Source organism: Neolamprologus multifasciatus, chromosome 9, assembly GCF_963576455.1.
Source record: "Neolamprologus multifasciatus chromosome 9, fNeoMul1.2, whole genome shotgun sequence".
Taxonomy (NCBI): domain Eukaryota; kingdom Metazoa; phylum Chordata; class Actinopteri; order Cichliformes; family Cichlidae; genus Neolamprologus; species Neolamprologus multifasciatus.
The window spans coordinates 23,644,966-23,657,112 of NC_140447.1; the positions used below are offsets into that span (position 1 = coordinate 23,644,966).

A 12,147-nucleotide genomic window follows, 5' to 3' on the forward strand; every position below is an offset into this window, starting at 1 on the left:
TTGGATAAATAACAATAAAAACAGGTAAATATATTTGTCACAATTTCAGCTTAAGTCTGTGCATTTGGTTTAGAGAACAAAGTAAAAAATTGCTTTAGCTTTTAGGTATCTTTCTCGTGTTACACCGTGTCTGCGATGAATGTAATGATGATGTTGTAATTTGTAAGGTATTTCAGTTTTATTGCATATAAATGTATCTGTGCGTGCACAAAGAATTTGAAATGTTATTGTACAATAGTGAGCAAATTAAGGTGTAGACTGAGCTTGTGCATTGCCAGTCAGATCATCTTCTAATATTCTGAATATCCTGAGTAAATACAAAATGCAGTTGGTAAATGATTTCATTTATTAACGGTAAAGGTTATCCAAACCTATCTGACCATATGTGAAAAGTTCTTCTGTAAAGAAAAGTGGGCCGAAATTCCTGTGTGAGACTCATTGCCAGTTATTGCAAATGCTTGACTGCAGTTCTTGCACCCAAAAGTGGCACAATAGGTTACTGGGTTTAAGGGGTATTTACTTTTTCCCAAGGCCAGGTAGGTTTGGAAAGTTTTTTTCTTTAATAAAAAATAAAATCTATTTTGTTTTTAATACTTAAATTTAACTTCTTAATTTTCCAATCATTCCCTTGACAAATAACCATATTCTGTATAGTAATAATTAATCATTTAAACTGAGGAATGAGGAACAGATTAACTGTGATTAACGGCGCGTGATGGCAGCATCTGGTCTTATTGTAATCAATGGAAAGACGTAACCTGTAGTTCCATTTACTGGATACGTAGAAAATAACCATCTCCTGTACACTCTGGTTAATATCGCATTTTCATATCATATTATGTGGGGTTTTTTTGATGGTAGGGGTTTCCCTTTTGTTGTGACGTTACCAATGGATTACGAATACGAGTGCCATTGGTTGACACCGACGCACAAGGCCTGTAGTTTGAAAGCAGCCTGGGCCCGGGTGAGCTGTACCGTTAGCTGCACTGGGAACAAAGTTATATTAATATAAACACATTCAGAGATTTTTTGAGCTATTTAACGCAGAGGTTTTGCTACTTTCGGGTAAGGCTGCAATCAGCTGAGGTAGCAGTCCAGCAAGATACGTGGACGCAGGCGTGTTTTTGAATGGCATTGTTTTCTTGCATGTTGACTGAGTTGTCTTGAACTCCACACAAGGAGAAGCTAGCTGGCTAAGTTGCTAGCGGCTAGCTGGTTAGCCGTGGACTATCCGGCCAACTCGCGTGCTGTTCACTTCCTTGTTGCACACCGGAGTGTGATGGAGGGCAAGAAGTTTGTGAGAAGGAGACGGAGTTGACTACTTACATTTTAACACTATTCGGTAAATGGATTTACATGCTCGCACAAACGATAACGTTTTAGAAGAAGTGGATCTTAAATTTAGAGAGGCTATAGGCCTGTGCTTTTACCATGAAACGGAATGCGACTGTGTAGCCGAGTACAGTTAGCCAGTTAATACTAGCTGGCTAAACCGACTAGCATTAGCTGATAAATCTGGGAGATGTCCGTCCTGGAACACAATGGTTGAGTATCGTTTGGCTCTATAACCAAGAATCATTTTGTGAATTTGATATGAGCCGGAGTGTGCTGGCACTAAGTGTCATTAATTTCTCTCTGAACTAACTCACTTTATCTTCAATCTGAACTGTACTAGCTTTGTAATGCTAACTTTAAGCTAGCTAGCTGGCTGGCTGTCTACCTGTGATTTTGCTGTTACGTTAGCTGACTAGCCTGTCACCATAGCTAGCCCAATGTTTTGTTCCACGACACACCAAGGGACATAGCTTTGGTAAATTAGAGAATATATTATTCTTAGCGTGGTGGTAGCATTTATTTGGGAGATAAATGCCTAATTCGGAGGTGCTTCGCGAGGGTCGGGGACGGAGCCCCTCTGCACAGAGAAATGCTAGCAGGCAGGACAGGCGTAGCAAACCGGGGAGCGGTGCCGCTCAGCGAGACAGGCACCGTGAGAAGAGGCGCTCATCGGCTTCTAGAAGAAAGAAACGCAGGCAACCCAAGGAAAGAGGCTTGTGGCATACCGGTACAATAGAAGACCCTGACAATGATCGAAGAAGTGCTTTTGAGAAAGATGTTGAACTTCGGACACTGGTGGAGTACGATGACGTGAGCTCCCAGTCGGAGCGTTTTTCTGGGAGCCCCTCTCCTAAACTTGACCCCCATGCTGAGAGTCTCACAGCGGACCGACTTAGCGATGTTGACTTTGTTGACTATAATGGACCAGCATCCCCAGACAGAAGTCACCCCAGAGAGCGGGAGGCAGTAAGCCTCAGCAAAGACGAGCAAACAAGAGGACCATCTGAGAGAAGCAGGCAAGAGAAGGAGCTAAGTAAGAAAAAAGACCGTCACAGTCGGGAGAGGGACTCCTCAAAAGCCAGGAGCGGAGGAAGCCTGAGTGGCTCTAAAAATCACAGAGACACTACAAGGAGCAGTGACAGGAATGGCAAAAGGACATCTACATCCCAGTCCTCACAATCTGCTGATAAAAGGGATTCAAAAAGGCACAGAAGTAAAACAAGATCTGATAAAGAGCCCCCATCTGCATACAGAGATGCTCCACAGTCTTACAGAGATGATCGTGAGGACCTCAGGGCATACAGGAGAAGTCCTGGTTTTAAATCAGAAAGTCCCTATGGGACATCATATTCATATAACTACCAGTCTCCTGGCGGTTATAACCAGCTGATATCTAGAAGAAGTCCAACTTATGGGAGCAAAAGACTTTCTCCCAGTTCCACATATTACAGCCGGGATGCAGACATGTATGGGTCGTACGGTGCCCCCAAGTCACCCAGTTCATACTCGAGCAACAAAAGGAAGAGATCACCTGTGAGCCCAGTGAACTGGCGCAGGTCTCCGAGTTACGGTCGGCACAGTCCTTACGAACAAGGAGAGTTTGGCTCAAGTCCTTATGGTAACCGGAGGCGATCACGAAGTCCATATAGGAAGTCCTTGAGCCCAAGTCCTGATGTCAGGTGAGTTGTTATTACGCAGCTAATTGAACATGTTTAATTTGTTGCACATGCTCTGTTGGTGTGTTGACTTTATTAGATTTGTTATAAGAAGGCTGCACTGTTTCATTTTTCATTAAAAAAAAACAAACAAACCAAAAAATCAACTTGCATGTGTCACTGCAGTTGCTAATCTGACTGTGATGTGATAGTATAAAAGTTGGAGGATAACAAGGGACACAAAAGAAGCTGATTTCTTGAATTATAAGTGCTTTTGATGTCCCAACTGAACATGCTGTTCTCATCATTTTCTTTCCAGGCGATCTGCTAGGTCACGCAGTAGAAGTCCATATTCAACTTCAAGGCATTCACGTTCTCGCAGCCGACACCGCCACTCTCGTTCCCGTAGTCGGCCATCTAGTCTTTCACCAAGCACGCTCACCTTCAAAACTAGCCTTGCTGCTGAACTCAGTAAGCAGAAAAAGGCTAAAGCTGCAGAAGCAGCTGCCAAGGCCAAGAATTCGAGCAATACATCGACTCCCACCAAGGGTTCCTCGTCCGCTCATCAGCCCAGCCCTAAATCGAATCACAACTCCAGGAAGGGTCGCCCTCCTTCTCCACCTCAACCGGAGAAGGGACCCCGAACTCCCACATCAACACAGCCTCAGTCACCCTCAGACAGGTCATCCAAGAAGACAACAGAGCACCAGACCAGCAGGGACAGGGATGTAAAGGGCAAGGATGACTCTATACACCGGGACAAGAGGAAAGCACCAGCCTCTGGACAAGGCAAAGAAAAGGAACGTACCACAGGTCAAGCCATGTCTACCCTCCCATCGCTGCCATTGCCCCAAACAGTTATTGAGCACACGGATAAAGGAGAAAGGTATGGATGTGCTGACCAGGAAATGTTTGTACTCTGTAGATATGATCAGACTGTTTCAGTATGCTAATGCTCTTTCAACAATTTTTCCAGCTTGAAAGACAGCTCACTCTCAGGGAAGAAAAAGTCAGAGAAAAAGGCTCGTCAGCTTTTAACAGACTTGCCTCTGCCCCCTGAACTTCCTGGAAGCACAGATTCTACCCAGAGCCCATCTGATGACAAGAAGTCCCAAACAATTCGCCGAAGACCTAAGTATGTTCTTGATGTATATAGTGTTAAATCACTTTTTGTTTTGTGCTGTTGCTGCTGTTTTCTGTGTGCTTACTTTTATTTCAATGTAAAATGTAATTTTTAATTGCCAGAATCTGTGGCCCGAGATATGGTGAAATTAAGGAAATTGCCATAGACTGGGGAAAACGTTGTGTTGACAAGTTCGAGATCATTGGAATCACAGGGGAAGGAACCTACGGTCAAGTGTACAAAGCTAAAGATAAAGACACCGGTAAGTTTTACTGAAGATTAATATTCTCCTAATTCCTCTACACCAACTTTGGCACTGATTCATAGTGTATTCTTCAGAAAGTGCAGTTTTTGTATGACATACAAGTCAGTATTGTCATAAAGATCTGTTTTATGTATTTCTTTCTGTTGTCTGTTAGCTGAAATGGTGGCATTGAAGAAGGTTCGACTTGACAATGAAAAAGAAGGCTTCCCAATTACAGCCATCAGAGAGATTAAAATTTTACGTCAACTGAACCATAAGAGTATTATCAACATGAAGGAGATTGTCACAGACAAAGAGGATGCTCTAGACTTCAAGAATGATAAAGGTAATTTATATTTTTGTGAATATTTATGATACTTAGTGGAATTTTAAAAATAGTTTAAAAGAAAGAATTTTAAAGAATAAATAAATTTCTTTCCCTTTTGTCTCAGGTGCTTTTTATCTTGTATTTGAGTACATGGATCACGACCTGATGGGTTTGCTTGAGTCTGGTCTTGTTCATTTTAACGAGAGCCACATAAAGTCTTTCATGCGACAGTTGCTGGAGGGACTCGATTACTGCCACAAGAAGAACTTTCTTCATAGAGACATTAAGTGCTCCAATATTCTGCTCAATAACAAGTAAGATAGCCTTTTTTTTTACCTATTTACAAGAACTTAGTGTTTTAAAACCTTGCCAAGGATGCTTTCAAGTACGCTTTAAGCAGTGTTTTTCTTTTCTTTTTTTCCTTCTACTCAGAGGTCAAATAAAGCTTGCAGACTTTGGTCTTGCTCGGCTGTATAACTCTGAAGAGAGGTGAGCCCTCGTACATTCTATTTCTGAATCTTACCTTATGTAAGATACTCATTTATCATTACTGGTAGCTTTTGGGTGTGATTGTGATACTAATAAACAGATGTTGTCTTTGTTTTTGTATTTTCAGTCGACCATATACCAATAAAGTGATCACACTATGGTACCGTCCCCCAGAGTTACTTCTGGGAGAAGAGAGGTACACACCTGCTATTGATGTATGGAGCTGTGGGTAAGTGCTGATACTTTTATTGTTAATCATAAACATTTAATAATAAGAATATCTGAAAGGTGTCATATGTGTGTCATGAATGTTATTTTGTGTATTAAAGATGCATTCTTGGCGAGCTGTTCACAAAGAAGCCAATCTTTCAAGCTAACCAGGAGCTTGCCCAGTTAGAGCTTATTAGGTAAGCATAGCCTAAATTCCTAAACCATGACTGGCTCTCACACAGGGTCACAGATACAGTTTCCCTCCTGTGAGCTTTGAAATTAAAGAAATACATTTATTTCTCCTCACATTTTATTGTTTGTTTCCATCACACATTAGTGGTTGAAAGAGGAAAGAAGTGAGCTCTGCTGTACACAGATGTAATACTTTACCTCTGCTCTTTACTGTACTTTTTAGAAAAAATGCCTTTGTTTTTTGTTTTTTTTTTTAGCCGCATATGTGGCAGCCCCTGTCCTGCAGTCTGGCCAGATGTCATAAAGCTTCCCTTCTTCAACACCATGAAACCAAAGAAGCAGTACCGGCGACGACTACGAGAGGAGTTTGCTTTGTAAGTTGATGTTTACTTTTTCTTATTGTAAGTCGTAGCTGTGGAATTTGGCCTTCCAGCATTTATTTTAAACATGTTCCTGTGCTTTTGCTGCTGTTCAGCATCCCTCCAGCTGCCCTCGATCTTTTTGACCACATGCTCAATCTGGACCCCAGCAAACGCTGCACAGCTGAACAGGCGTTGGGCAGCGAATTTCTCAAGGATGTAGATCCAGACAAGATGCCTCCACCAGAGTACGTTTGGGTTCATGGTCCATCATCATGTTCATCCTGTAGTGTTGCTGTGCTCATCAGATCTTTTACTTTCTCCACTTCTCTAGTCTCCCACTTTGGCAGGACTGTCATGAGCTGTGGAGTAAGAAACGCAGGCGACAGAAGCAGATGCCGGAAGAACTGGCAGCTCCAAAGGCACCCCGCAAAGAGCTGGGCCTTGATGACAGTCGCAGTAACACACCGCAGGGTTTGTCTGCCCCCGGAGCCATCAAAGCCCAGAATACAGCTGCTTCTGCTCTGCTAGGTGAGTTTGACGACTGCTTTTATTTTTTTTACGGTGTTGTCGTCTTATGCTTGGTTTCATTTCATACCTTAGTTTCATGAACTAAAAGTAAACTCTGATAGTCTGATGTATTTAAAAATCAACTTGTTACCTCTGAGTTGTGATGTAATGTATGTGTGGTGTGAATAAGGCACAGCGGGTCCAGGGATCAGCGTTTGGAGACATTTTATTCCCAACACCTCACACCACCCCGCAACCCCTGAGTCCTCGTGTTTTTAAACTTGGTGGACGTGATTAAGGATGCCGTGCAGGTGCGTCCGCCCTCCCTGCACGGCACCGCAGGCCACGCCCCACCACATTCCCCCATCGCCCGACTGAGGCCGGGGAGCCATCCGGCCGAACCTACTCCCCCCACCGCGAGCGGGAGAGGGGATCAGCCCGGACCGTCGGCACCCCCGGGCCCTGGCCTAGCGAGAGGGAGGTGTCTGTTCTGGTGGCCGCCCACTTATCCAGCGGCGCCGGTGATGAGGTGGGTCCAGGGGTCACCCACGTATCCAATGGCAGCCCCGGAGATGGACCGGAGGCCACCCATGTGGCAAGCAGCGGCGCAGCCGGCGTGACCTTGAGCCGGGGCTCGTCCACCACCTCCGGCTGCCGAGGTGCCTCCACCGCTTTACCACTGTCAGTATACCCCGGTGGGGGTGGCGGCGTCGAGCTCGCTCAGGCCTGGAGCAGCGCTGCCAGCTCCGCCATCTTCCCCAGGTGGCGTTCGCGCTCCTTCCGCAGCTCTTCCTGTTGGCGACGCACCTCCGCCGCCTGCTCCCTCTGGGTAGCCGCTATTTCGGCCACCATCTGGGCCAGCTCCTCCCTTCCCTGGCTCCGGTAAGGACCCGCCATGCCGCCTCCTGGGTTTCGGCACCAGTGTGGTGTGAATAAGGCACGGCGGGTCCAGGGATCAGCGTTTGGAGACATTTTATTCCCAACACCTCACACCACCCCGCAATCCCTGAGTCCTCGTGTTTTTAAACTTGGTGGACGTGATTAAGGATGCCGTGCAGGTGCGTCCGCCCTCCCTGCACGGCACCGCAGGCCACGCCCCACCACAGTATGGAAATGAGCTTTTTAAAACATTACAGCTTTCACCAGACTAACATGCTTTAACTAGGGGTTAAACTGGAGGTCACTGTTCAGTTAAATTATTCTTGGCCATTACACCAGAATGTAACTCTGTCATTCATTTACTAATTAATTTGCCTTTGCCTTCTTTTCTGAAGTATTTAAAAGATCCATGTTGCTAGACAACACACTGAACCAAACTCACTTATGCTCATATTGTAATTTCCTTCCACAGAAATATATATATGTGACTCTTGGTTCTTACTCTAGTAATGAATCTTGCAGACTGATATTTCCATTCTCTTCACTTGGGAAAAGTAAATGTCATCAATTAGATTTATGTATTTTAAAAAGGATAGAACTTGCCATGCAAGGTTATAATATATGGCTGTTTCCCGAAATGAAGTTATTTTAAACAAAAACCTTTTTTAGAAATGATATGGTCAGAAGTTGTTAAAGGAACTTTTACTTTCATATATTTCATTCAGGATATTATCAGTGTTATGACTTCTGCTCAATCTTGTCGTTTGTCTTCCTACAGACCCAAAGGGAGCAAACTCACAGTTAACCCAGGAACAGCTGGCAGTTCTCCTGAACTTCTTAGGCCAGCCAAAGAGTGCAGTCAGCACAGCCCAGTTTGTCCAGTCCATGAGCTCAAAGGTCAACCAAGAGACATTACAGCAGCTCTCTAAAGCCTTAGCTCCCACTGACCCAGCTGAGCCTCCTCTTCAGCCCGCAACTGCCAAGCCTCCCCCACCCACAGCCCCAGCAGGAGTACCCCGTACTCCTCCGATGCCCAAACCTCCGTCGCCCCCGATGTCTGCTCCGTCAAATATTCCAGAAGGCGAGGCTGCAGCTGCCACACAGACAGCCATGACTATGCTGCTAGCTCAGCTCCTCCAGGCTCAGCATACACAAAGGCAGGAACCAGTCGATGGTGGAGAAGGAGTAGAGAGCACCAACTCTGCTGGAGCTGCAGCACCGCTTCTACCTCCAGAGGTTAAACAGCCTCCTGAGCCCAGTCCAGTCTCACCAGGTGAGCTGCCTTCTGAACACACTGTGTCTGTGTACCTCCAGATGGCGGGAAAACAGCTTTTATGCAGTTATTGCTGGAAGTGTTTTTCTAATCCTACATCAGGGAGAGAGCCATTAAACACTGGCTAGTATTTGATTTATAAAGGCGGCCAGTAAGGCGTTTTCATTTATTTTATTTTATTCCTGAAACATCAGTAGATTGACAAATACTTTTTCTTTAACTTTTATACCACTGAAGGTCAAATATCTTGTCAGACCAGCAGAAATATTTTTTCTGATTTTGCTTTAAAGTAAAAATAATATGAGTTTTTTATTAGCTGATCATCAAAAAGTGAACTAATATCATACATGTGCAACTGTTTTCAGTGTCTGATGTAAGTGGGGTGTCCATCCTGCCCCCAGACCAGAGACCACCAGAGCCTCCGGAGCCACCTCCACATGCTGACCTTGACTACCGGCAGCCACCACCTGAGCCCAAGACAGGCCATGCCCCCCCTATTGCATCTGCAGGTGCAGGTGACGGAGGGAGACCCCCAGAGCCAGACTATCCACCTCTCCCCACTGCAGAAGGTTCTGGATACGGTGGCGAATACAGCCATCCACCTCCTCCACCTTTTACACCTGCAGCGTTTGGGGAAAGCTACATGGGTCATATGTTGGGTGGGGGCTTGCCACCTCACACTCTGAGAGAAGTGTTTAGTGGGCCTGGACAGGCTGCCAGCTCCTCTACTGCTCCTGGGGCTCTTGCTCCAGTCCACCCCGACCCATTCCCTCCAAGTGCCGGAGCTTCTGGACCCAGCAGTATGGTTTTCACTGGGGACAAGGACCACCGTTTTGAGTACAATCACAGCCCTTTACCTGTGGAGGGACAGTCTAACCCCAGTGCTATCCACCTTTACAACCATGCCATGGCAAGAAAGGATGGTGTACCTCCTCCACCACCCATCCCAGCACCAGGACAACCCTGGGGCTCCCCCTCTCAAGTCGGGGCTCCACCACTACCCCTCGGCTTTCTCCCACATGTGAACTCGACGGCAACAATCAGAGGCCGAGGGCTGCCTTTCTGAAAGACTGGAAATATGTAAAGTGACTATGGGTGACAGGGTTGACCCTGAAGCCTCTTAGACCAGATTAGATGGATCTGGAGATGCACATTAAGTTTTTAATAACTTAAATCTGTATAAGGCGTTGTATTCCTCCTCAGTCTGGAATGTGGAATACGTTGCAGAAGGACAGTTAACACCGGAGGAGCTTTTATTGCTCATACCATTTTCATATTTTTTTTGTAATCTATTCTGCTGTCTTTTAAATTAAACTCTGATCTTTTTGAGTGTACATTTATCAGGCTGGGTAAATTTTAAAACTCTACCTTAGCCTTTCTGTAATTGCTTCAGAGCAGACTAGTATTAATGTTTTGCACTACTGAGTGAAGTAGGCGGAAACTATTTTTGGTTATGAAAGGAAATGGATGATGTGCTCCATCTGCACAATTAGGAATATAACCCGTAAATAATGTTGTCCTCCTTTTTCTATTGTCAAGATTATCTTCAAACAGTGGTGGCCCGTTTGGGTCAGATTAGTCATCAGCACAACAAGTTAATTGAGAGAATAAGGAGTAGTAACCTCTCGGACGAATGCACCAAATCTGATCCAGTTTCATGGAGAAAGGCTGTTTGAATTCCACATGCCTTTTTTTGCCAGTAGGTGTTGTAAAATCACAAGCAAAACAAAGAAGTATAATCGGAGTTTGAAAAGAAAACAATGTCTTCTTTTTTTTTTCCTGTTTTTTTTTTTTTTCTTTTGTACTAAAATGATTTGTCAACCACCCTCCTCCTCCACCTTTGGCAAATGTTTATTAAAGAAATGCCGACGGTATTGTCGTCTGTTACATTACTGAAAACACTAGTTGTTCTCACAGTGGTGTGGTGACTTCACAGAGCACACCACTGGATGGCAGTGTCATGCCAGAAACATTCACTTACCTAGAGTGTGTTCATTGCACTACAACCATTGACATGACTCACACTTACTAAACTGTTGGACCTTTAGCTTAACACCAAATTTTGACACTTTGAACAATTGGTATTTTTTGCCTCAGCAAGCACTCTGTGCAATTCAGTATAATGGAAGCTCCTGTATTTTGGATTTTTATCGCGAGCGACGCGGCTAAGAAGATGCAGCACTCACTTGTGTTGCTGGCGGCACAATGCAGGAGCACAGATACAGAGCAGCACGACTGTCAGGAAGAAAGAAAATGTTCTCCAAGATGATGGCTCCCAGCAGATTTAATCTTCAAGCGCTAAGAAAACGGTTTAAAGAAACTAACCAGTCCTGCTGAATGCTCCCTACTAATGTCAGCTTTGATAAAACTTTTTGCTGTAGTAGATTTTGGTGAGGGGGAGGGGACTGCGCTTGCACATCTGGCCTGTTTTACCCGTCATATCCACATCTGAATTTGCCACACGTTCATTGCTGGTGATGAGAAAGTGATTATCTCAAAGGAGTTCTCTTCTGCAAATCTAATTCGCAACGTGGATGGCGTCTGATCTGTGCTTAATATGGCGTGGATGATGGATTGCTGAAAATTTATGGTAGCTTCAGTCAGAGTGGCAGCATTTTTTTTTCTTTTTTTCAGGGGCATGATTGAAACAACAGTGAGTACAGTTTTAAAAGATGGTGACGGGAAAGCTACAGAAACAAATCACTTAGTCAGTTTTAGTGAATTATGCTGATGTCCAGCTTGAAAAATGACTTTTCAGTCAGGGCTGTGCTATATTTTTTAAAAACTGATGTAGTAATTCTTTCCTTTTTCACTCAGTGTAAGTTGCTTACCAAATGTTCAGCATCATGTACAGTCAACTCCACTGAAAACCGGATCCAAACATTCAGCTGCAATACACAAAGGAACTATATGCACAGGTGAGCCAATCACATGACTTCGTATCAAAAAGAGACTATATACCGTATATCATCATCTATGGCAGTAAGCAGATCTTAAAGATCTAAAACAGAAAAACCGCTAAAGAGTAATACAAACAACCTCAACATCTATTGGGGCGATCGTGGCTCAAGAGTTGGGAGCTCGCCTTGTAATTGGAAGGTTGCCGGTTCGAGCCCCGGCTTGGACAGTCTCGGTCGTTGTGTCCTTGGGCAAGACACTTCACCTGTTGCCTACTGGTGGTGGTCAGAGGGCCCGGTGGCGCCAGTGTCCAGCAGCCTCACCTCTGTCAGTGTGCCCCAGGGTGGCTGTGGCTACAATGTAGTTTGCCATCACCAGTGTGTGAATGAATGGGTGGATGACTGGATATGCAAAGCGCTTTGGGGTCCTTAGGGACTAGTAAAGCGCTATATAAATACAGGCCATTTACCATTTATATAAAGCTCACAGGTGCTACCCCCTTTGTTCAATCCAAAGAAAACCTGAAAAATAACATTTAACTTTTCATGCTAAGCTAACTTTATCCACTAAAGCTGGCTTTGTGTTCAACCTACAAGCAAGAGGGTGATATAATCTTCTCATCTGACACAAAAGCAAATAAATGAAGCAAATA

At 44.6% G+C, this 12,147-nt stretch overlaps 1 protein-coding gene across 1 annotated transcript; it reads left to right on the top strand.

Moving 5' to 3' along the window:
* The first annotated feature begins 704 nt into the window (after nucleotides 1–704).
* cdk13 (cyclin dependent kinase 13) lies at nucleotides 705–11,472 on the top strand. Its single transcript, XM_085172254.1, has 14 exons — nucleotides 705–3,014; nucleotides 3,310–3,876; nucleotides 3,967–4,125; nucleotides 4,236–4,375; nucleotides 4,533–4,703; nucleotides 4,810–4,999; nucleotides 5,118–5,174; nucleotides 5,302–5,403; nucleotides 5,504–5,581; nucleotides 5,834–5,950; nucleotides 6,052–6,183; nucleotides 6,270–6,466; nucleotides 8,103–8,597; nucleotides 8,963–11,472. The coding sequence occupies exons 1-14, from the start codon at nucleotides 1,867–1,869 to the stop codon at nucleotides 9,661–9,663; spliced, it is 4,254 nt and encodes a 1,417-aa protein (XP_085028380.1). The 5' UTR covers nucleotides 705–1,866; the 3' UTR covers nucleotides 9,664–11,472.
* The last annotated feature ends 675 nt before the right edge of the window (nucleotides 11,473–12,147 follow it).